A 26,586-nucleotide genomic window follows, 5' to 3' on the forward strand; every position below is an offset into this window, starting at 1 on the left:
TTGTATTGCATGCGTGACCATTTCTAAAAAAAGATCTCGCTATATTATACAGGATAAGTATATCAATAAGTAGCTAGTCCATGATTTACTTACCGCGTGAAATCCTATCCTACCCTACCACTTCCTTAAGTATCTTATGTCTCCTGGTTCTAAGCTACCTCTCTACTAAATTTCAGCCAAATCGATCCAGCTGTTCTAGAGTTATAAATAGTGTAACTAACACAACTTTCTTTTATACAGGGTGCTTGGGAGTATTTCCCATTACTCTAAGGTTATATTGTATAAGGAAAATTAATTTAAAAATGTCTAAGGAACATGTGTTCTAAAATTAATATTTTCAAGTAGATAATACTTTTTTGTAAATAGGTCTTAAACTGTGACCTATAAACGCATCTTTTTAATTATGACGTAGGCAAGTTTTACATATTTTTAACCGACTTCCAAAAAGGAGGAGGTTCTACGTTCGGCTGTATGTATGTTTTTTAAAATACAGCGATAGTTACTGGCATGTGTCACATGGATAGTCGGAATTATTTGAATTACTTTGTATAAAGACATAATTTTTTTTTATTTTTTAGTTAAAAAAATATTAGTTATGCAGTTATCCTATAAGTGCACTCATCAAAACCTTAAAGTTATGGAGCACCCTGTATATATAGATGGAAATACAAAGAAAGCTCTGTGTGAACTGTGTCAGATCCAGGTGCAGAATGTTATTGTTATACCCAGCAAGTTATTGGACACCTGTTTTGAACAATGGCTGGCTATGTAATATTGTTATGGTCTTTAAGTCCACCCTTCGTACTGTAAGGTTTTACTAGTAGGTTAGAGAGCTTGAAATAAAAGGCGATTTATCGTATGGAAATGCAAAATCGAATGTATTTTCGTCTTATTAATATTTACAATTTTAGCGATACAAATCTGCGAACACACGTTAGTAATAAAACCACAATTGACCAATCACGCGGAACAGGTTTTTCGCTGCGTGATATAAAACTGCTTCGTATGCGGTCGCGGCTTCAGTCCAACCTAAAACTCCACGCAGAGATGTCGTCTATTGAAAACAGCGATCAACGAGGTGCTACATATATATCTCGGCGCACGACGAGCTATCGCTCAGTCTGCGGCAGCGTGCCTCGGCGAACGGACGTGTATGCGCCATATGTAGTAGTCGTCGTAGTCGTAGGTATGCATGTAGGCCACTACATTACTCCGCCCTCAGCGAAGCGCACAGGTGGTTTTGAAATTCTTCCCGACCTGGTGACCTTGTATGAGCTCGTCGGTGCTTCCATCTCTTCGTGTTCTGTCGTGTTGAAGGTGTACGCTGGTTTCAATCTATCTATCGATACGGTTGTGCATCGATTTTCTAGTTGCACTTGGAAGTACTTATTATGGCGCTCGATGATTTTGAACGGTCCGCTGTAGGTAGCCGTGAGAGGTTTGCGCACTGCGTCATTGCGTACGTATACATGTGTGCACGTCTTTAGGTCACTGGGAATGAATGATCGCTGCGTTTTGTTTTCTCGTTGCATCTGCGCTTTCTTCATAGCTTCACTCAGATTGTTCAAAAACTGAGACGACTGGCTGTGTACTGTAACAGGTTCGCCGTAGAATTCTCCGGGAAGGCGTAGTGTTTTTCCATACAAGAGCTCGGCAGTACTAGCTCCGATGTCTTCTTTGTATGCTGCGCGTAGGCCGAGTAATACGGTAGGTATTTCATTCGTCCAGTTCGTAGAATTGAGTCGCGCGGCGAGTGATGTTTTCAGCGTGCGGTGCCAGCGCTCGATGATACCGTTACACTGCGGGTGGTACGCCGTAGTTCGTGTTTTCTTTATTCCCATGCGATGCATTAGCTTGGTGAACACTTCGGACTCGAACTGCCTGCCGCGGTCGGTCGTGATGGTCACTGGGCATCCAAAGCGCGCAATCCATACGTCGTATACTACATTTGCGACTTTTTCAGCTGTGATGTCTTCAACTGGCTGCGCCTCTGGCCATTTCGTTGCCCTGTCGATCATGGTGATTAAATACCGGCAGTTGTTTGACACCGGAAAAGGACCTACGATATCTAGATTTAGGTGTTCTAGACGTCCTACAGGCGTATAACTGCATATCGGTGCTTTAGTATGCCTCTGTACTTTTACTCGCTGGCATTGTTCACAACTTCTTGCCCATTCAGTGATGTCTTTCTTCATTGTTAGCCAGAAGTAACGCGTCGTTAATAATCGTCTCGTCGCTCTTACGCCGGGATGATTGAGTTCATGAATCGCTTGGAAAGCCTGGCGTCTGAACTCCGGTGGTAGAAACGGACGAGCAGAGCCTGTAGACATTTCGCAAGCGATTGTTGTTGTCGTGCCTGGCGGTGTTATACGTCTGACTTGATATCTGTCACTCAGCATTATTTTCTTTAATTCTGCGTCGTGGGCTTGAGCTCCAGATAAGTCTTCGTAGTTTATCGGTGATGGGCACGTTATTGTATCCACTCTGGATAGTGCGTCAGCCACGATGTTGTCTTTTCCAGCGATGTGTTTGATGCTGGAAACGAATTGGCCGATGTACTCCAAATATCTTGTCCGGCGCGGTGTTTCGTTCTTGCTGATTGAACTCAGTGCGTGAATCAGGGGTTTGTGATCCGAGTAGACGGTGACGTCACGGCCTTCAAACATCCGGCGGAAGTGACGTACAGCCATATAAATTGATAGCATTTCTCTATCATATGTGCTATATTTCTTTTGGGCTTCGTTAAACTTCTTAGAGAAAAATCCCAAAGGCCTCCATTTATTTCCAATTTTCTGTTGAAGTACGGCTCCAGCGCAGGTCTCAGATGCATCAGTAAACAAAGCGAACGGCAAACTCGATGATGGGTAAGACAGAGTTGCAGCATTTGATATGTCTTCCTTGCACTTATTGAATGCCTCTATTGCTGTCTCGCTCCATTGTATGGTTGTCTTGTCGTTTTTCTTCGAGTATTTGAGATACGCGTTCAACTCCTTCTGATGTTCTGCGGCGTGTGGAATATTTTCTCGATAAAAATTCATCATGCCGAGAAAACGTCGAAGTTGCTGGATTGTTTGCGGTCGAGGATAATCTGTGATGGCCTTTATCTTCTCGTCGGTTGGTTTAATTCCTTGGGATGATATTGTATAACCCAAAAAGTCGAGTTTCGGCTGGCCGAAGATGCACTTAGCGACGTTAATTTGTAATCCGTTGTCGCTGAGTCGTTTAAATACCTCTTCTAGCTCTTTTCTGTGCAGCTCTTCGGATTCTGATGCAACCAGTATGTCATCGACGAATGGAAAAACAGGAAGTCCTCTCAGTACGTTGTCGATGTGCCGTTGGAATGTCTGCCCGGCGTTTCTTAATCCAAAGCAGCATCTGGTGAACTCAAATAACCCGAATGGCGAAATGACAGCTGTTCTAGGTATATCTTCTTCACGGTTTCTTACTTGGTAGTATGCTTTCTTCAGGTCGATGGTGGAAAAAATTTTCTTGCCCAGTAGATTGTACGTGAAGTCGTGAAGTCTTGGTATCGGATACCGATCTGGAACTGTAACCGCGTTCAGCCGGCGATAATCTCCACATGCTCTATAGGTGCCATCCTTCTTCAGTACAAGATGCAGCGGACTCGCCCAAGGACTGTTAGACGGTCTGCATATTCCTTGCTCGATCATCGTCTGGAACTCTTCTTTCGCCGCCTTGTACTTGTGTGGAGGTAGAGGTCGAGCCTTGGAGTATAACGGTGGTCCCGTCGTCTCTATGTGATGTTCTACCTCGCTGTGACAGAGCTTTAGCGTTGGTCGAGTGATGTCCGGATACTTTGCAAGCAGATCGTGGTACGGTTGTTGATTGTTCACCGTGTTGATGCTGTGCTCCGTTGTAGGCGTGACGTAACCGGTGACAGATAGACCAGTTTGTTTGTCAATCAGTCTTCTCCCATGAATGTCGACTGTCAGCTGGTGTTTGTGAAGGAAATCAGCGCCCAGTATCGGTCGAGTGACTGCAGCTATCACGAAGTTGCATATGTAAGGTCTTCGTAGCCCGATGTCCAACTTCATAATGCGCTCGCCGTAGGAAGGAATAGACGTCCCGTTTGCGGCGTACAAATAATCCACTTGCTTCAATTTCTTTTTGTTTGCATTTCTTGCCGGGAGTACGCTCACGTTCGCGCCGGTGTCGATGAGAAAGCTGAGTCCAGTGGTCTTTTCCTTGATGAATAAGCGACGGTGTGTTAACATTTCATTGACCTCGGCTCCCGTCGCAGCCAAAGTCTCTCCTAGTTTTCCTGTCTCTGGCCGGTTTTCTTTGCGAAATTGCACGGTTTTCTGCATTTGAAGGCGTCCTTTCCAAACTTGCGATGAAAGTAACATACGGCCGACTCTGGATTTGCTGACCTTGACCGGGATCTTGACCGTCGGCGATGAGTATATGGTTGACGATAGTTGCCTCTCGCTCTTTCCATCTTCAGCTCGTTTACTTCCTTCGTCAGCGACTCGATCATTTCTATGATCCTCTCGTTTGATGACGTAGGTTTCGGAGATGTGACGCTTCCGTGACTACAGGAACAAACAGATTGTATCTCCTTCGTATGTTCATCCATTTTGTCCGCCATAGCCGCTAGCGAGTCTAATTTTGATTCTTGGCTCACTGCTAGTACGGCGCGTGTTGCCGGTGGGAGGTGGCTGATCCACAGCATCCGCAGTGTGTCCTCCGGAATCTTGTCGCGGCCCAGATCTCGCATCCGTCGTAGCAGTTGTGAAGGTCGCTGGTCGCCGAGTTCAACTTCATTGAGTAGTTTCTGTAGTTGTTTATTTTCTGACTCTTCATAGACAGACAGCAATCTTTTCTTTAGGGCCTCGTATCTGCCCGTGTTGGCTGGTGACAGGATGATATCACCAATTTGCTCGATGTCCATCTTGTCCAGTTGCGCGACGACAAGTCCAAACTTCGCCTCATCGCTAAGCTTTTGGTTGGCAGTAATAGTTTCGAACTGCGCGAACCATAGCCTAGGCTTATCGCGCCAAAACTGTGGTAATCTCGACTTGATGGAGACTAACTCGATGTCTTGCTCTCTCTGGGTGCCTGAGTGTTCTGACTCCATTTTTTTATTTTTTTCTTTTTTATCTTCTTTTATTTTTTTATTTTTTTCTTATTTTTTTCGTATTTTGTTCACTCACGTCGGTGTCACCACTGTAAGGTTTTACTAGTAGGTTAGAGAGCTTGAAATAAAAGGCGATTTATCGTATGGAAATGCAAAATCGAATGTATTTTCGTCTTATTAATATTTACAATTTTAGCGATACAAATCTGCGAACACACGTTAGTAATAAAACCACAATTGACCAATCACGCGGAACAGGTTTTTCGCTGCGTGATATAAAACTGCTTCGTATGCGGTCGCGGCTTCAGTCCAACCTAAAACTCCACGCAGAGATGTCGTCTATTGAAAACAGCGATCAACGAGGTGCTACATATATATCTCGGCGCACGACGAGCTATCGCTCAGTCTGCGGCAGCGTGCCTCGGCGAACGGACGTGTATGCGCCATATGTAGTAGTCGTCGTAGTCGTAGGTATGCATGTAGGCCACTACAGTACTATGACCACACGCACGTACGTAGCATACGCATTCTTTGACGAACTGTACGCTCAGTTCGTCAAAGCAAATGCGTAGTTACTCATGATTAAACCTACCATCAAATAAGCATGCCGTTTAGGATGAAGGCAGTGAAAAACATATCGAAACCATAACAAAATTTTGATATTATGACTGGGTGGCTGGGTGAATCCTGGATCGACCTGTGTAATACTGAGGATTTCTTTGTTCTAAGAAATTTTCATTTATAATTCCCAGCCTGGAGTGGGGATGTTCTAAATCTATATCCGTCTTCTCGCATTGGTCTTAGCTCCACATTTTCATATCAACAGGTAGGCTTGGCTTTGTAGGTCGTTATAGGCTTACTAATAGGCTTATAATTATGATCCATAAATGATGATGAATGAAATGATGATGCCCTGTTGCTAGATTGGGCAGCTGAACGTCCAAATACTCTGATCTCAGATACGGACCCCATAATGCTAATAGGGAAAGGGAGTCATCGTTTTCTTAAGTACTAGTTGTAACAAGTTCAATATTTTAAATAGTACCTAAAAGAATTGAACTGAAAACTGTGTGTACACCTGAGTTTAAAGAAAACCCAGTTTCTATACAAATTCGGGCCCAAATTATATAAATGATACAGAGCTGAAAGTTGGCCATAAATTAGAACAATTAAGGAGATCTCACGAGGCCAATTTTCTAAGAAATCTGTATTTGCCTAATCACTTACATTACTTGTTACATACAGGTGAGCAATAATTCGTATCCCTTTGACATAAAATTAATTGTATTATCTGTGTCTAACTGACAGACGTATCATTTCTGTATCATTTTAAAAAGTGGGCCCAATTTCAAATATCTTCTTTCAACATGAAGCCTACACAGATTTCCAAAATAATTCACAGACAGACAAACAGATAGATAGATCTTTTAAGATTTCCGTTTAATCATTTTGAGATACGGAAACTTCGAAATAGTTATTTATTTTAGTGATATCTAGTACCCGACTCCCCTAAGGCTGCCGCGAATACGCTGTAAATATGACGCGGCTTTCAAATGCAATGGTTCTTCTGGCTTTCGAATGCAATGGTTCTTCTGGCTTTCGAATGCAATGGTTCTTCTGGCTTTCGAATGCAATGGTTCTTCTGGCTTTCGAATGCATTGCAAATCTCAATGCAAATAACTCAACGGCATACATTGTCCCTGTCATTCACATGGCTCACGGAACTGACAGAAGATTATTTATGAATAAAAAAACAACATTTGTCAGCCGTTTTTACGAAAAGTTAATGCGTCTATCATCGTCATTATCAGCAGATGGACGTCCACTGCTGGACATAGGCCTCTTGCATGGACTTACAAACAAAACGGTCTCGAGCCGCCATTATCCAGCGGCTCCCTGCAACCCGCTTGATGTCTTCGGTCCACCTAGTGGGGAGTCGACAACACTGCGCTTTCCGGTTCGCCATTCCAGCAACTTGGGACCCCAACGCCCATCGGCTCTTCGAACTATCGAAGCGTCTATGTAGTATAATATAAGTCTCTGTTCTAACTTTTCTTTTTTTTTGCAGTAATAGTCCGCGAGAATTGCGGAACAGAGCTGAGAAGCAGCGGCGCGACAATCTGTCCCGTTCGATTCAGCACCTGGCCACCTTGGTTCCGCATGTGATACACTCCGCTAAGAAAGTGGACAAGACCAGCATTTTGCGTCTAACTGCTCATTACATACGCGCGCATCATCATGGTGAGTACGATCTTGTATAATATAATAAATAAAATGAAATAAGCCTCTTTTACTGAAAGAAAGAAAGAAATATCTTTATTTTTAGACACTGCTGGTTAGTTACATTTACATTACAGTATATACATAATTTTTATTCATTAGCAGCTTGTCCTCCGACATAGGCCTCCCCTAAAGATCTCCATTTTTCTCTGTCCCTCACCATTCTCATCCATTCAGGACTGGCGACCTTTTTAAAATCATCCTCCCAACGTTTCACCTGCCTCCCTTTATTCCTCTTACCATCCCTAGGATACTATTCTGAAATCCTTTTTGTCCATTGTATAATATACGCTAAACTTAAATATTTAAACATGAGTTGCAATTGCGGGATATGTTCTTTTTATTGTGGCTATGATGCCGCGTAGAAACCGTCAGAAGTTTGAGTCGAGTACCTTTTCCAAAAGCCCTTTTTAAAGTACTTATATATTTACTTTGTCTGTCTTTTACCTTTTCACGGCTAAACCTCTGAACCGATTTAAATGAAATTTGGTATAGAGACAAAGTGAACATTGGAGCAGAACATAGCTACTTTTTTCCCCGAATAGTCCATGGATTAAAATTACAGATTATACGCTAACGAAGTTGAGGGCGTTCGCTAGTTATGATATATCTTTATTATTTTGTATGTATCTATGTAATCTGGTACATAATGTATTAGTGTGTAATTATTAGAATATATTCGTATGTATTTTATTTTATTTACCTACACCACCTGGACTCTCGTGGTCTCGCGTTTTCCTAAATTTTCCTGTACTACTGTGTGTGAATTTTGTATTGTACAAATAAAGTGTAAATAAATAAATAAATAAAAAATCACATAACATCAGCAGGCCTTCAGTGGCCTTCAGATTCTATGCAACAAATGTCATCCGGTGCTTACCGGTGGATATCACAGTAGGTAAATGACATTTTGTCAATTGATTTGATGTTTATTTTAATAGGTTGTTAGTAACGACCAAAATAGTTATTCACTATTTTGGTTCAGCCAGCTGATGAGATCGCAGTCAATAGCTAACTTGTAGCTTGTCATTGAAAAAAGGATATCCCACTTACAAAGTAACGCATGTAACACTGTATTAGAGCGATCGTGATTTATAACTTAGGTATACCGTTCAGGTTATGTATTTTAAGTCTTGTGGCGTAGTAAGTTGATCTAGTTTATCCATGCTTTGTTTGCGAATAATTTTCTAGTTTCACCACATTCCATCGAGTAATTGTTGTGGCGCGGAATGTTTTATGTCCATACGTAATTAAAATAAGGCTCAGCGCAAACAAAAGACCGACCGCAGCCATTGGTGGTTAGTGATAAACATTTCGTACGCTGTCGTAAGCGATTTGTATGGATTCGCCGGAATGGGGCGGACTCTAGCTACAGTTACAAATGCGACACGCCTCCTCGTTACAGTCACTGAACACCGTTCAGCGTAGTTCGCCACCGTAGCAGTTGTAGTATTTGATAATTCACTCACTTCTGTGAAGTAATACTTCTTTACGCATGTTTGATTGGGGAGTAAACTCCCGAGTAATTAAAAAAAATGGTCGGCCTCCGTGGCGCAGTGGTGTGCGCGGTGGATTTACAAGACGCAGGTCCTGGGTTCGATCCCCAGCTGGGCCTTGGCCGTGGCTAGTTACCACCCTACCGACAAAGACGTACCTCGATTTAGCGTCCCGGTACGATGTCGTGTACAAACCGGAAGGGGTGTGGATTTTCATCCTCCTCCTAACAAGTTAGCCCGCTTCAATCTTAGATTGCAGTATCACTTACCATCAGGTGAGATTGTAATCAAGGGCTAACTTTTAAATAATAATAAAAAATATAAAAAATACCGGGCGAGACGTGCGGACGTTGAGAGCTAAAAACTTATTTCAGTGGAGTGGTCTAGCACACTCTTTTTTTATGATTTCTATTTATTAATACTACCAACAGATGTACAAATGTTACATTAATCTATACCAATATCTAGTAGCGGGCCCGGTCAATCTTTGCTTTGATTTATGCACTTATACCCTATCCCTACCCTACTCCTACCCTACCCCTGCCCTAACCCTACCCTACCCTACCCCTACCCTACCTCTACCTTACCCCTACACTACCCTACGTCTACCCTACCCCTACCCTACACCTAACCTACCACTACCCTACCCTACACTACCCTTTTCTGGACTTACCGACTAAACCCCCACGGTGTTGCCAGCGGCTTCTTCGACCAGGGATCTTACAACAGGAGTGTTGTCCACCATTATAAAATCCTTAATTGACTCTAGTTGCACAGCACTAAAAGTGCTTGTTCTCGGTTTAAATTCAACAACTTCCCCCCCCCCCCCCCCCCAATTACTACTCAGGGTTCCAGAGTGAGAAACCTCCTTACAATGCGCACTGTCTCAAGAATAACTGCCTCTGTATGCGATCCCTTCCCTTTCCTTTAGTAAGCAGAAGCTTCGAAGCTTTTCGCTATAAGACCATTGACTGAAACAACTATCGGAACAATATTAGTTGACTCAACTCCACATGGCGGTAATCTTGTGTGCAAGGTTCAAGTATTTTGATACTTTTTCCTTTTCAGCTTTAACCAGATTATCGTCATGTGGAGAGTAATATCAATAATAATTGCACGACGCACTGCTATTTTCAAAACCATGGTTCCCGGTCAATCATGGTTGTAAAAATCAGAATTTCCCGAACGCAGTCATGGGCGTCTGATGATATTATACTAATACTAATATTATAAAACTGAAGAGTTTGTTTGTTTGATTAAACGTGCTAATCTCAGGAACTACTAGTCCGATTTCAAAAATACTTTCAGTGACAGATAGCCCATTTATCGAGGAAGGCTATAGGCTATATATTATCCCCGTATTCCTACGGGCACCACGCGGGTGGAACCGCGTGGCGTCAGCTAGTATTATATATTTTTTTCCATGTTATATCATGCAATCTGTCGAACAAGACTATGAGCAGATGGGTTTTAGGATGTTACTTAGTATGTGTATATGAGTACCCCCACTGCAGATATTCATATTATTGTTCAGATTCCAGCTAGTTATGATATATAGTTGTAAATATTACTACGTTTATGTTTAGAATACATTAGTTTTATTCTAAACGCTACTTGTAGGTACTCGGTAGGTGTACGTTATGACTCACTATATAGCGTCGTAGCGCATATTAATCAAGTAGTTAAGAAGTCTAATAAGGACAGCTTACGCTAAAATAAACAAGTCCCTCGTTAAAAAGACAGATCCTTTTATTTATAATCATCATCATCAGACTATTTTAAGGGCTTACTGCAGTGTCAGTTCTACCTATCTATTTATACATTCGCTTGCGCTTTATTCGACAATAGTCCAGCGAGCCTATGACACTTGCAAATAACGTGGCTTTCCAGTGGAAGAAGATTTTTTTAAAATCCGTTCAGTAGATCCAAAAATTACCCCCTACAACACCACAAACTTTACGTCTTTGTTATATTAGTAGACATTTAGTAAGCGTCGTGCTTATGTAAAATCGAAAAAAAAACTATTCCTATTTCTTTACGACTTATATTGTATCAATTATCATAATATTCCTTATCTCAGGAAAACTGAAAAAGACTTTATTTAAATAATGCACTTTGTGTTTTAGTCATTATCTTGATGCACATTAACTATCTAGAAGTTCAGTCCGTCGTTAAACATTCAAAACTTCCATCTTGACCCTTTTGTTTTGGTTTGTTGAGTCAGATTTTGTTTATACCTAATCCGTGGTTAGAATTAAATTATACGTGTATTTTAGATCAACAAAATAGGCATTCAAGCGTCTAGTATTTCCAAACATCTCACTTAACTAGTCCAAATTACAAACAACTTGCAAAGTTTGGTGTTTTAGCTTCGCAGAATTTAGTAAATCCGATTCAGTTTACAATAACTCTGAAGGTTATGCAAGGCGCTACATGAACCGATTGCTAATAATATCAATCGAGGGCATTTGTAACAGTTTAATTACATTGTTACAATTTAGTGGTGGAGTTCTTTTGTTTTCTTTACAAGTTAGCCCTTGACTACAATCTCACCTGATGGTAAGTGATGATGCAATCTAAGATGGAAGCGGGCTAACTTTTTAGGAGGAGGATGTAAATCCACATCCTTTTCGGTTTCTACACGACTTCGTACCGGAACGTTAAATGGTTTGGGGGTACGTCTTTGTCGGTAGGGTGGTAACTAACCACGGCCGAAGCCTCCCACCAGCCAGACCTGGATAAATTAGAACACCTCAATCAGTCCAGTATTGGTCAAGAATAAAAAAAAGAATCATCAATACAGTCGAGCCGTAGGTTTTCGTTGGATGCAGGCGGCTCATAGGATGTTTGGAAGTATCTACAAAAAGCCTATACATGCAGTGGATGTCCATCGGCTGATGATGATGAAGCTCAAAACCTGGACACGGCGGAATTTAGTTTGGCCATATTTTCCCGCTATCAATACTATCAGATGTTACCATTTGCTTCGTCCGTTAATATAACTATTAAGCTGAGCTATAAAGCTCATGCTATGTATTGTGGTATTCTGGTTAAGGATGGCTAGAGGAGGCGTGAGCATTCAAAATACGAGCAGGTAGGTACGGCCCGTCCCCTAAGTAGTTGGAGTATTTTATAGGCTTGCTGTTATACGTTGAATTTTAGCTCTCCCCTTCGCATAAATATCGCTGACAGGCCCTCCCCAAGTCACACTTTTTCTATAGTAATTCCAAGTAGGAAAATTGGTAGTTGATAACAAGTAGTTATTAAACTACTAGTACCTGTAATCTACTATTACTAGTTATAATTAGCCAAAGTTCTAATTAATGCAACTAAAATATCATTTGTTATAGATAGTAGGTATACTTTTTCGTTTCTTAGAACGAACAATCCTGCTAATATTATAAACGCAAAAGTTTGTATGGATGTTTGGATGTTTGTTACTCTTTAGCGCCGAAAATACTTTACCGATTTGGCTTTGGAATGGAAATAGATTTTACCCTGGATTAACACATGGCTACTTTTTATCCCGAAAAAATTCTTGGATTCACGAGATTTACGAAAACCTTATGATTTTGTATTAGTGTTTGTTACTCTTTCTCGCCTCGGCTACTGAACCGAATCGCCTGAAAATCACAGAGTTAGATTATAGTCTGGATTAACACATAGGCTTTTATCCCGAAAAAAATCATGGATCCCGAGGGATTTGTGAAAAAGTAAAGTCAAAAATTACCTTTTATCAGACTCGTTATTTGAATTGAATGCATAATTTACAGTAAACCTACAAGTAACATAATGAGAAATAACAAATCCATTTCCAGTTAACGGTAGGTAGTTACAGGAAGTTGGTAACAAAATAATGCTGTTGTGACTAATTTGGCAGCATTCGTAGCAACAGTAATACATTGTTGGATTTGTTTACTCACTCTTAACTAGAAGGAGAAATAAGTTTGTTATTAATTAAACGTATAAACTATAAACAACCGAATAAGCTTACCGTTTGGTTTTGTACAACAATGTTACAATAACCATAATAACAATGCCGGTTAACGTTTAAAAACAACTTATGATTACAAATATTTTATTACCTTGATAGACATTGTAGTTGAAATTATGACATTTTTATCAGAAATAAATTGGGTTAGCTTAGCCATTTTTGTCATGGATTCCTAAGTAGATTTATTTGTATATTCAGTTTCTACTAACACAGGCGAACTGCGTAAATAACTGCGCGACAGACACTATACACGTACGATTTAATAGACAGTTTGACTATTCAAATTAAACTGAACGTCTGTAGCACGGGAGGTATCACATACACATAGTAAATACATATTATATACAGCGTATATCTACATATTATAAAGGGTATAGGAACCTATACATAGTGACCTATTAGCGTTTAATTCGTCAATTACGGGACACCCTGTACATTATTTTCTAGTTCTTATTTGACAAAGAGCCTGCGTTAGCCAGATATTCTTAATTTTTGGAAGTGTGAAAGTTTTTTTTTCTTTACAAGTTAGCCCTTGACTACAATCTCACCTGATGGTAAGTGATGATGCAATCTAAGATAGAAGGGAGCTAACTTGTTAGGAGGAGGATGAAAATCCACACCCCTTTCGGTTTCTACACGGCATGACAACTCTAAATCGCTTGGCGGTACATCTTTGCCATTAGGGTGGTAACTAGCCACGGCCGAAGCCACCTGCCAAAAGTTTGTCAGCATTTATTATCGAGTTTGTCTTTCGAAGGTCGTGTCATCACAAACTCGATGCATATAGTCATCAAAACGGCATGATAATTACAGTTATCTTGTTACAGTATTCGGAAAATCGAAGTGCTATAGACATCAAGCCTTCACCAAGAATTTAGCTGAATCGTTTCTCGAAATTACGAAAGGATTCCTCATTACGAGCACATACAAGGGGCTTTTGGTTGTAGTTTCGCCGAATATTCGAGAGTACTTGGGCTATTCTGAGGTAAGATCAACATTGTTTCAGATGATTTGTTTTTATTTAAGTTTTTGAAAAGTGTGTCTTTAAAATTACTCTATAATACTTATTAAAATACGGGAAATTATACATAATGAACGAAAAACAGCTAGTTTGTATTTTGGTATCTTGTAAAAAACTATAAGCACATGAGAAAACTTGGTTATTTTGATATCACAGACATACACTTCTATTTTATTTATATGTATTTTTTTTGGAAAGAACGAGCTACTAGGGCAGAGCTTCTTCAGCATTGTCCACCCAGAAGACTATGAGCGTCTGAAGGAACAGCTGTACCCAAAGAGCTGCAATTTTACCCGTAACGGGGAACTGTTCCTGCCAAACGAAGAAAATGCTGCTGAGAAAGTGGCTGAGGCATTGAAATATGAACAACGAGCCTTTGTAATCAGGTGATATCTCCATCTATCCATCCATCTATAATGTGTTATGAAAACAGAAGGACGAACATCAAATTTCAGGATATAACTAATATATACTAATATTATAAAGAAGTAAAGTTTATGGGTATTGTAGAAGGTCACTTGGTCTATTGAACCGATCTAAAAATTCTTTAACCGGAGGTACGGGTCGAATAAACCTGTGCCTCTCCCAAGTAAGCCCGCTTCAATCTTTTTTTTTTATTCTTTACATATTATATTACTTACATATTATATAGGAAATACATATACATGGTATACATATACAGAGTAACATATTTGCATTTTATTCGTAAATTACGGGACACGCTGTAAATTATTTTCTAGTTCTTACTTGACAAAGAGCCTGCGTTAGTCAGACATTCCTAACTTTTGGAAGTCTGAAAGTTTTTTTTTATTCTTTACAAGTTAGCCCTTGACTACAACGTACCGGAATGCTGAATCGATTGGCGGTATGTCTTTAGGATGGTAACTAGCCACAGCCGATGGCCTCCCACTAGCCAGATCTGGACCAATTAAGAAAACCTAAATTGGCCCAGCTGGGGATCGAACCCATGACCTCAGTCTTGTAAATCCACAGCGCTTACCACTGCGCCACGGAGGCCGTCGTGTTAGACTGTATCATCATTTAACATCAGGTGTAATTGCATTCAAGGGCTAACTTTTTAGCTAGCTTTTCATCATCATCATTATCAACCCATATTCGACTTACTGTTGAGCTCGAGTCTCTTCTCAGAATGAGAGGGGTTAGGCCAAAAGTTCACTACGCTGGCCCAATGCGGATTGGCAGACTTCACATACGCAGAGAATTGAGAAAATTCTCTGGTATGCAGGTTTCCTCACGATGTTATTCCTTCACCGTTCGAGAAGTGTGATATTTTATTTTTTTAAATGCACACAACTGTGTGTGTGTGAAGAAGTGCATGCCTTGGATCGGATTCGAATCCACATCCTCCGGAATCGGAGGCAGAGGTCGTATCCACTATCTATCACGGCTCACAGTCTATTTTCATTGACAGGTTCCGAAAACGCAAGCAGGCGCGCTCCGATCCCGATGAATATCTTACTTGCCACATCGAAGGGAGCTTCCGTAAGTCGGACCGCGGTGGAACCTTCGTGGACAGGGTCTTACAATCTGGCCGTCGAGTCAGGGCGAAAGGAAACAATCCATTTGCTAGCGGAAATGATATTGTAAGTACTCCTATGTAATTATCGAACTTTGTTTTTCCTACGGCAGCAGGTTTAAGCTCTGTCGCGCGTCCCGAGACGCAAATTTTTCTGCCATTAAAAAACGTTTGATTAGTGCCGCTACAAGAAGCAAGAAGAGGCCACAAGTGGCTGTCGCACGCTTCAGCTACTTTTGTGGCCTCTTCTTGCTTCTTGTAGCGGCGTTTGTGGCTGCATGCATGAAAAGACCAATCATTTGGTTGTTCTATTAATGGCGGCCACAGATCCGCATCGTACGTATCGGATGCATCACGTCAAACGGTTTCTAGTATTCTTTGTATAGAAAGTCATACAAGTGCTACGCCTACGCCATTAATGGTAAGCATCCACAGATCAGCATCGTACAGATCGCGCGAATCTACTATAAAATTAAAAATCCATTTGCGATGCTTCCGATACGTACTGTTACATCCCTGAATTTCATATTCATACTGCAGAGCTGTGACATCGATGTTCAGTCAGCAATACATTTCCTATATAAATCATAGCTCTGCCTCCAACAGCTAGTCGTTCTGGTAATTACCGAATTGTTGTCCTTCTACGGACCTGGTTTATTCCCGCCGGTCTGGACTAGTAATAAGACTAAGACCCTGACAATATTCGCCGCCTATAGACCCTTTGTAGGTCCTCGCGATTCGTGAAAGTGATCCTAAGTAATAAACCTAAACTTACTTAGTTTCCGTTAATAAAATGCTTTTTTTTTATAAACACCGAGAGACCGAGACTAACAGTACGATGCGTAGACGTCTTCCTTTACAAGCTTACTTTCCTTTTTAGGCTCTTGATAAAATATGCGTCTCTATTGTCCGCAGGTGTTTATCGGCGTGGTCCGCCCTGTCGTAGACACCTTTGCAGCTGAAACAAGGATTGAGTACTACACTATGGCGTACCGTACCCGCCACTCCATCGACGGTGGCATCATCCAGTGCGACCAGCGCATTTCCCTCATCACGGGCTACATGACTTCCGAAGTCATGGGTGTTAACGCCATGAATTTCATGCACCGTGACGACGTCCGCTGGGTCGTCATTGCTTTGCGAGAAAGTAAGTGCATCAGCAATTTTCTAGTTTTAAAGTTTTATACGTATGTATGTATTAGGTCTTTTCAGTATGCCCGTGGCGCTTATAAACAATTTCACAAAATCAAAACACCCACTAAAAATTACTGAATTTGAAATTAGAACAGCTTTCGAATAAAATTCATTTAAATTTGGAATTGTCCGCCAATCCACAGATAATTAAATCTGAAAATGCTGGTTGTAAAATCTCCAACTTCATAAGTAAAGACCTAATACGTATACGTACGTATGTATTTATATATATGCGTTCGCGACTTCATACGCGTGAAATTTGATTTTTGTGATAAAAATCGTTACGTCCAATCTCAATTCATCAGACAACCAACCACGCATGTCCATTATGTGAAAGTATACCTATCGTTTAAAGTTCAATAACTTGTGACACCTGATGATCTTATTAGTGCAACTGGATACGTTTATCTCAATCTGACATATAGATTATGTACATCTTGTGCGGATCTTGACGCCTGGTTCGAATGACTGTGTTTGAAAGCCAGGTGCCAAATTCATGCGCGCGAGTAATAGATTTGACTATCTGTTTGTTCACACTCATCATCATCATTAGTATTTTTAATAGCCCTATGACCTATACAACGTACAATACTAATATAATAAAGAGTTAAAGTTTGTGGTGCTGTAGAGGTAATCTCTGAATCTACTGAATCGATTTTGAAAATTTGTTTGCCACATAAATGGCACGTTATTTGTGGGTGTCATAGGCAATATTTTATCCCCATACTCCCAAAGGAACGGGAACTACACGGGTGAAACCGCCGTCGGATAGTAAAATAACTAATCTAATCTAATATTTATGAAAATTAAAATTATTTCTCTGAAAAATATCCTGATTTCGCGCAGATGAAGTCGCTAACAAATAGTTTTACTTTATTTTTATAAGTACTTTAAGTATGTTTAAGAAGCGCGGCGAAATTATTTTTACTCGTAGATATAAACTGGCGAACACTTTGACGTTAAACTTTTTTTTGTTAGCAAACAAAATTATTTGTCATATATAAATGTATATAATAAATATACTTTTTAATATGGCCAATATTCTCGTTTTCTTCTTCCGAAAATACGGAATATTCCGAGAGATACGAAAATATTGGACATATTAAAATGTGACTGGTCGACTTTACACATTTTAATATTTAAGTAGTGGCACACTTTAATATTGGCCATATTAAAATGTGTTTGGGACTTATGGAAATGGTCACTACTTTTGTTTGTTTACTTGTATGCGAAAATAGAGAAAAAAAATGTGCTTCTTATCACACTATCACACTAATATTATAAAGGCGAAAGTATATATTATAAAGTGTAAGTGTTAAAGTGTGAAAGTATATTTGTTCCTCTTTTACGCTGTAGCTACTAAACCTAGGCTACTTTTCATCCTAGAAAAATCCATGGTTCCCGCGTGATTTGTGAAAAACTGAATTCCACGCGGACAAAGTCGCGGGCGTCCGCTAGTTTCGATATAAAACTTGAGAGTCCATGTCTGCTGAAATTTGTGGTACACTCCTTTCTGTCCCCAAACTTTTTTCCCGAGTTAAGTTTTAATGGGAATTTGTTAAAAACAAACCTATTTAATTTTGTTTGGCATGATCCTGGATTCGAACCTTGAACCTAATGCTTGTCAGATTTTTCTAACTACTAAAAATATGTAATCGTAGCTAGCTAAGGCAGGCCGTAGGCGTTGCTTAACATTGACAAAACAGCACCTCCCAGCACTTAACGTTAACACTTAAAACATTATAGTAACAGAGCCCATGACGCTAAAAGTGGACCTACTTAGGTGCTCTTGTACCTAAGTAGGTACAAAAGCACCTAAGAGAGAGAGACTCATTCGCAGAGACTTATTATATTTGGTAGATTAGATGATAGGAAAATAAATGGTTAAATAATAGTGTAGTGTTTGTGTCTACTAAATAGATACCCACAATACTACATACACTATCTCATGTACATTGGTAGTGGCGGCATGGGACAGTCTGTCACCGGCGCTTGACCGGGGTGGTCGTGTGCCGTCTGCTTGCCATACCAGTGTAGGAATGAGCCAGTGAATTGCTTATCTTATAGTAAGGACGAGGGTCCTTACAACGAGTTTACTTTGTCTCCTAGCAGCGATGGGGAAAAAGTAAAACACAACTATCATTATTTCGAAACCGAAAAAAATCAACAGGGGTTCTATAAGGGATTATTTCCATCATAATAAAAACAAATAACTTTAATTTAATAATTTTAACTTAACAAACTCTCATTCAACGGTTACGCAGAACAATGCAAACTTTTACCTATTAACTAACTTACGACCAGATTGAGCAATTGAGTATTTATTTAAGTTTACCGCAGTGCATTATTATTTACCTGATTTTCTATTGCTCGTAGTCCGTATTTATACTTAAACCTTCCCCAATAATCACTCTATCTATTGATGAACACATTATCTACTACCAGCTGAAACCCCGTGATTTCACTAGCCTAGTTTTTATTCCCAGGGGAAGTAAAAATATAGCCTAAGTTACTTCGCTGATAAATAATTTAATTTAAAGTAACATTCCATTCCTAAAAGTATTTTCAAAATAGGTCCTATAGTTTTAGAGCATAAACGTAGTGAACATCAACATTATTAGCCTATTTTTAACCCCCTCTCTCCTTAAAGGAGAGGGGATATAAAGCTTTGACCCACCACGCAGATGTCAATTCCATCAGATGTTAATAATAATGACCGGGGTCGACAGCTTAACATGCTATCCGAGGTAAGAGAACTTCACTATTTCCTTAGAAGAATGAAAAGTTCAGTATTTCCTATTCCGTTCCAACCCAATACTCGATCTCAGGACCTCATAATTAGAAGCCACAAACTACATAAGTCCAACGAGGTAGTTATGCGTAACAAACGAAAAACAAATCTAACCTCAATAAATTATTAGCTTAGATACAGGATATTATGTTAATTCCTATATTGGGGAATCTCGAACCCTGGACCGCTTTATCCAAAGCCAAATAGGCTAACCACTGGTACAAGAAACGTAAAAAAACAATCAAACAGACGAACAAAAACAAACAAATAAATAGGCTTGGTTACCTCCGTATATCATGTATTCTTTTAGACACAGGACAATATGTCAATTCCCGTATTCGAGAAATCTCGAAACGATTTTATCGAATACTTAACCACTTATGTATATTAGATGTCTCGTTCACTTGGAAATCGTCCTTCAGTGTCTCGCGAGCTGTCAGTCGCGCTTGTAACGCGAAAATCGCAAGGAATAGTCGGCGTTTGAAACACTGCCCGTTTTGATAAAACAGTACACGCGAAATAAAGCGGAAATCATTCAAACGTACATTTCAGAACCAAGGTAATCTAATTATATGCCAGCTATTAGTAATTATTAACTGCGTTTTACAAATTTCCTGGTTTTATTAAGCGAATTACATGTTATGCTTTTGGAGTATCAGTTTTCCAAACATTTTCAAGTTTGAAATTGTTATTTCCTGCCAACATCATAGCTTGCGATGTAACAAATTAATTTGTTTCTCTTTTGCTCGGCGAATGTGTATGAAAATCTAATAATAGTTTGCAGTTTCCGCTTACCGAATGAAACTATTGTTTTCGTATGTATGTTAATTATATAAAAATACTTATTTGAAAGATATTGTTACAAGAGCACATTGAAATTTCATGACCGATTTCTGCTATTTACACCACAGACTACTACAATTTATTCAGTTTTTTCACATATCATGTACTTGTTTTTTTTATGTTTAAATATATTTTACGCTGAGCGAATATGATTCTCTATTTAAACAATATAAACTTTATATAACTACTACCAAATTAATTATTCTTTAAGCGTCTTAAATCGGATTAGGCCTGCAAATGATGAAAGAGTTATTTTCTAATAATATCTGTCTAAACTTAATTATTTACCTAATAAGATGAGTATTACACTATTAGGATACATGGATTATTATTTATTATTTATTTTTATCTAAATAGTTTGGGAAATGTGTATTTCTATAATTCATAAAAATAACCTGCTATAAAAATTGTTGGCAATATTATAATAGTAATGCAACATTTATATCTATCTATTCAAACATGGGAATGTTGCCCAAATACAATGCCCTGTACCTGCTACCTACTGGCTATAGAGAACTAGATAACTTTGTAGCCTAATATTTATACGAGAGTCAAATAATTACTGTACTAATTTTGGATTCAGTGCAGTATTTAAAGGTTGTCTGGTAAAAATTGCCAAAAACAATAAGGCCGCCATAACACATTTATTTTTACTCAGTTTGTACATATACATATGTAGTAGATATAAATAAATATTTTTATATTTTTCATACTTTTACCACAAACAATATTAGCGTTTAACATTTGAATAATTTATTAAGCTTTAAGAATTTCCTATTATATTCTTTATATTATATTCTATGTATTTATAATTTATTTTATTAAACTGTGTATTGATTCACCAAATAGGCGAAACATGCAACCATTATTATAAATCAGTTATATCTACGACTACTAATAAAGATTATACTTATACTTTTCAGCAGTCACAATTGGTGCAATTTTTTTAAAAACGTAAGTTAATATATTTATAACACATTTTAAATAATAAAACTCAACAAATCACTACAATATCTAACGTGGGTCGCATTAAAAGTTTCGAAAATTAAATTTTAATATTGATTTATTTTATTTTATTCCTTTTTTACTTCAATTTTTCGTTAGTATTTTTGTCTAGCATAGTATCTCATATTCATATTTACTTAAAAACATTTTCTTATTATTGTTGTAATTATATAATTGTTTAGCAATTGTTTTTACTTTATTTTATTCATTACCACTAAAACATTTGTCAGATAATGAATAATAGCCATAACTGAACTAAATTCTGTATGTCCGTGATTCGTCTTCAATCGCCTGGATTTAGATTCCCGGCACGGACTGTTTTGTTATCTCTTATGTACGTTTCATTGCTTCAGTTTTAAGTGTACAGTAAAAATTTATCCAAGCGAAAAATTAATCAAAATCTGTAGAAAATACTATACAGTTAAAACTGACGTACAATACAAATGGAAGATTTGACTAAACAGTTCGACTGATCAGTTAAAACTGCAGGCCGGGTTATAAAAAAATTGACAGATAAGTAATCAAAAATATACGACCGTCAGCGATTATTGGTACATACTTGTATTGTTGTACAGTTTTAAGAAACAGACCAAGCTGTTGGTTCACCTCATGGTAAATGGAAAATCGTCACCTAAACAGAGTAAACTTCACAGAGCAACGAACGCGTCTTACAAAGTACCGCCCTGTTTCCTTGCAGATAAATATTTTACAAAGAATTTTTAGTATTATGATGTATTTGATTGCCTATACACACACGCACACCATAATATTGTCAATATCTAGGGGCGCGGTAGTGGTAGTACACTGCCTACCTTTTTCCGAAGCGATTTTTTAAATATTTTATATTTTAGAAACCTTATAAATTCGGTCTGAATAATGTCAAAAAGCTTAAACTTTCAGGAAAAAAATTTACTACTTATTTAATATAGCAAGTTTTGAGTAAACTAGTATAATTTAAATTGTATTTATGTTTAAAAAATATTTAATTTCGTTACTCAAAACTATACTCATCCAAATTCTTAGGGACTACTTGAAGTCATAGATAAATTCGGTATAAAATTTTAAGTATAGTTTCAAATAGAACTATATTTTTTTAAAGGAGAATAAAATTATTAGGGTTTGTTTTGAATGGGCTTTCCAAGAGACCTGATAACTTTTTTACACTGCAAGCATTCGCATTGAAGTTATTAACAAAAAGTAAAATATTTCCCTGTACAGACGAAAATACGGCCTCCCGTAACTACTTATCTATACTATTATTATAAGCTGAAGAGTTTGTTTGTTTACTTGAACGCGCTAATCTCAGCAACTACTGGTCCTATTTGAAAAATATTTCAGTGTAAGATAGCCCATTTATCGAGAAAGGCTATATATTATTCCCATATTCCTACGTGAACGGGAACCACGCGAGTGAAACTGCGTGACGTCAGCTAGTTTAATATAATATGGACGTTAGATGTGTAGAATATAGACGAGACATCTCGTAAGTATAAGATAATTCAACAGGTGAATCGAATATAAAAATTGTCGTAGTACTAAAAGAGTTATGGTGATTTTCAGTTGACCTTGTTTACTAAACAACTAGCAACCTTAATGCTGAAATAGACAAACGACTCGACTTACGTAAAAAATTCGTATTTCTTGTTTCAAACCCATCCAAGGTTTATAATCATGAGCTTATTTACTCAACGCTGTATATATCAATCTAAAATTAAAATGACAAGCGACCTTTATTTGAGTGCAGTTCCATTCTGTTCCTATATTTTCCGTTCCATTATGAGTGAATGATTTATTGTCCCGATACTATTCCCCCTGGCTGAAACTATTCGTCCGGTAACCGTTTAAATGGTAAATAAGTAGGTATATTCAGTACAATATATTCAGTTATTAATTTTTTTATTTATTTATATATATAAAGCACGCCAACAATACACATATTAAACGTTAAAACATAAAATAACACATATTAAAGAGTTCTAATATGCATATAAACAATAGGCGCACATAACATTTATATAACTATATGTCAAACTTATAGGAAGGATTAAATGTCAAAATTAATTATTACCTATTTTAAAATTAATAAAATAGTATACAATTTTAAAACAATAGCTTAAAGAAGAAAACTTAACTTAATTAAATACAATTTTTACAGTTACTAAATGCATAAAATAAATTTATTCATACGGTGTCTGTATGAAAAGTCTCTTCGATACCTTCGTAGTTTTAGTAAATTATGTTGTACACTTTATGCTCTTTTCGGCATTATGCAATATAATGCACATTTCTTTCATTTTAATCTCACCTGATGGTAAGTGATGAAGCAGTCTAAGATGGAAGCGGGCGAACTTGTTAAGAGGAGGATGAAAATCCACTCCCCTTACGGTTTCTACACGACATCGTACCGGAACGCTAAATCACTTGGCGGTACGTCTTTGCTGGTAGGGTGGTAACTAACCTTTAAGTATAGACGTGGAGTCTCATAGACTACTCGATGTTTTCGTTTTCTTAGTTTCACCTAATTCTCCCCACTTCCCGCGATTAAGCGCCTCTGTAGCTTTTATTTTAGTTCTAAACTAAAACTACCACCAAGGTAAGAGGTTGCATCTTCCGATGAATATTCCGTAAGTAAAAACCATCAACTAGAACTTTGTGCACTAAATTTACGTTAATAAACTGTTGTCAGAATTTATATTTGTTACCAGAAATAGATGTTTTACGTTTTTTAGATTCTATTATACTATATTTTGAGAAAAAAGACTCATTTTGTTATAGAAATAAGTTTGACTGTTTTAAATACCTATAAAGTAAATTTCTTAGGCTGAAAAGTACCATCATTTTTGATTTTCAAAATTTCTATAACTTTTGAAGTAAAATTTGATTTTATAAGCACGTTATATTATGGGTAGATTCCATAACTTTAATATTCAATCAGTTTTAAAGCGATCTTATATCAGTTTTCTCAAAAGTGTCTGCATATAGGAGCCTGTGAGACTCCACGTCCACAGTAGTGTTGAGAAAAATTGACGTCCATACTTGGCGGTGCGTGTTTGTCGGTAGGGTGGTAACTAGCCTCGGCCGAAGCCTCCCATCATCCAGACCTGGACCAAATAAGAAAATCTCAATCGGCCCAGCCGGGGATCGAACCCAGGATCTCCGTTTTTGTAAATCCACCGCGCATACCACTGCGCCACGGAGCCGTCAGTCTGAAAATGTCAGAAATTGTTCCTCTTATACATCTCTTGTATTATTATGTATAAAAAGAACAATTTCCGACTGATACTATCTGTTTAGATATTGATGTATCACAGTTAGCCTGTCTGAAGGTAAAGGATCATACATAACAATTAAAGTCAGTCTTTGTTACTTGTGACATAGGAAGCGAACCATTGTATTTTGCGATCTTGATATGCGGTCTTTTACCTTTGTAAAGATTTGAATTATTTTACAATACGACTAATAACTGACGCAAAATACACGTGCTATTTAAAAATAAATATACTTACTTATACTTACACAATACACGTGTGACGGCCTCCGTGGCGCAGTGGTATGCGTGGTGGATTTACAAGACGGAGGTCCTGGGTTCGATCTCCGGCTGGGCCATTGAGGTTTTCTTAATTGGTCCAGGTCTGGCTGGTGGGAGGCTTCGGCTGTGGCTAGTTACCACCATACCGACAAACACATACCGCCAAGCGATTTAGCGTTCCGGTACGATGTCGTGTAAAAACCGAAAGGGGTGTGGATTTTTATCCTCCTCCTAACAAGCCCACTTCCATCTTAGATTGCATCATCACTTACCATCAGGTGAGATTGTAATCAAGGGGTAACTTCTAAAGCATAAAAAAAAAGTAATTTAAGTCCAAATATGTCTGTATGAAGTGTTTTTAACTGAGACATTTCACATTATAGAGAAAAATGACAAAAAAATTACAGGCATCTCTTATAGATAATTTCAAAGATAAAGTAGGTATAAACCAGCGTTGACAGACGTGCCGATTTTGGCGGGACGTCCCGACTTTTAAATCAAAATTAAACGCCTGCGCGAGACAGGTTCAGTCGCTGGTTGGGAATAACTCGACTATTTAACGATAGGCTAAATTTGATTTATATATCATATTTTTATTTAAATACAATTTCTACAATCGAGCCGACACCGGCCGACATCGACCGAATAGCTCACGCGTCACCCCGAGCGACTCGTGCCCAGCATATTATATAATTTTTGGAGTTTACTCCTTAAGAATCGATTTTTCATATATAGTCCCCGGTATGAAAAAAATATGGCCAGTAAAATTCGATGAACGAATGACAGCGTTACGTTTTTGTGCGCAACATATTCTGCGTACCGCACGCCTGTGCACGTTGTTGGCGGGCGGCATACTACTAGGTTGCGCACCTTTCACTTTTCAGGCGGCAATATTTAGTCGTACATAGTGCAACGGAGCAACATACACCTATTTAGACAGTCGATCTCAGAGAGTAAACTCTATTCGTGCGCTGGAGCTGACACACTTTTTTATGATGTCGCGCTTTCGATAAAAGAATCCCACTTTTATCACTCAGAAAGGAGATGGTCCAAAATTGTATGGAGCCCAGGTCCTGTCATTGGACCCTAGCGGAAATAAAAGAAATTTTTTTTTTTAACTATTTTTGATTATACAAATCTACGAATTTACTTTAATTCTTTCGAAATTCATTTTCTCCCAAGAAATGCAACATTAATACGGATAATAATGGCGGATTGATGACGTTTTCAATGCAGTAAAAAATAGTAAAAAAGTAAATTTTAATAAGATTCTTGTATTTTTTTAAATTTTAATGATACGGGACACAGGTATAAGAGTGGACCTGAAATGGACCATCTCCTTTCCAAATCCCCAATTGGCAAAAAAATCTGGCAACGCTGGTAGTAACCAACTAAAGGATTACAATAAAAAGGCTTGATGGGATTTCGAAGTGCATATATCACAATTTTTCTGCTATTTAAATATGATTCAAAAAGATCACTTAAGTTGTTATTTTAGTATATTAGTTTTCATTGTATAAAAAGACAAAGCTCAATTACATTACGAACATTAACAAATCAAAACTTTCAGTGTGACCTACCGTATCATAATAAGATAAATACACTGATTTCATAATAATATATGCATGTCTCTCATTTTTATTACATTTTATCATTATTTTTTAACATCACATTATACCGCCAGGCCTCCCTCCCTCCATAAAAAAAACAGATTTTAAATATAACGATACATGAATGTTTGAAATTCAATTCCTAAAGGTTTTAAAGGAATTTATCTGAACAATACAATCAGCCATAT

General features: G+C 38.2%; 2 protein-coding genes across 2 annotated transcripts in view; one reads left to right on the forward strand and one right to left on the reverse strand.

Moving 5' to 3' along the window:
• Positions 1-4,273: 4,273 nt before the first annotated feature.
• On the reverse strand, positions 4,274-5,098 carry LOC128199748 (uncharacterized). Its single transcript, XM_052890828.1, has one exon. The coding sequence runs from the start codon at positions 5,096-5,098 to the stop codon at positions 4,274-4,276; it is 825 nt and encodes a 274-aa protein (XP_052746788.1).
• Positions 5,099-5,595: 497 nt separating this feature from the next.
• The window catches only part of LOC112046344 (aryl hydrocarbon receptor nuclear translocator-like protein 1), a 42,031-nt gene continuing 21,040 nt past the window's right edge, over positions 5,596-26,586 (forward strand). Inside the window, exons 1-6 of the mRNA XM_052890829.1 lie at positions 5,596-5,666; positions 7,167-7,339; positions 13,696-13,853; positions 14,088-14,275; positions 15,322-15,493; positions 16,342-16,573. Of these exons, the coding sequence (XP_052746789.1) occupies positions 5,596-5,666; positions 7,167-7,339; positions 13,696-13,853; positions 14,088-14,275; positions 15,322-15,493; positions 16,342-16,573 (994 nt within the window). The remainder of the gene's footprint in view (positions 5,667-7,166; positions 7,340-13,695; positions 13,854-14,087; positions 14,276-15,321; positions 15,494-16,341; positions 16,574-26,586) is intronic.

This window comes from Bicyclus anynana, chromosome Z, assembly GCF_947172395.1.
Source record: "Bicyclus anynana chromosome Z, ilBicAnyn1.1, whole genome shotgun sequence".
Classification (NCBI taxonomy): Eukaryota; Metazoa; Arthropoda; class Insecta; order Lepidoptera; family Nymphalidae; genus Bicyclus; species Bicyclus anynana.

What these genes read in the sequence shown, in the direction of transcription:
- LOC128199748 (XM_052890828.1), bottom strand. Translation starts at nt 5,098, where the DNA reads ATGGAGTCAGAACACTCAGGCACCCAGAGAGAGCAAGACATCGAGTTA.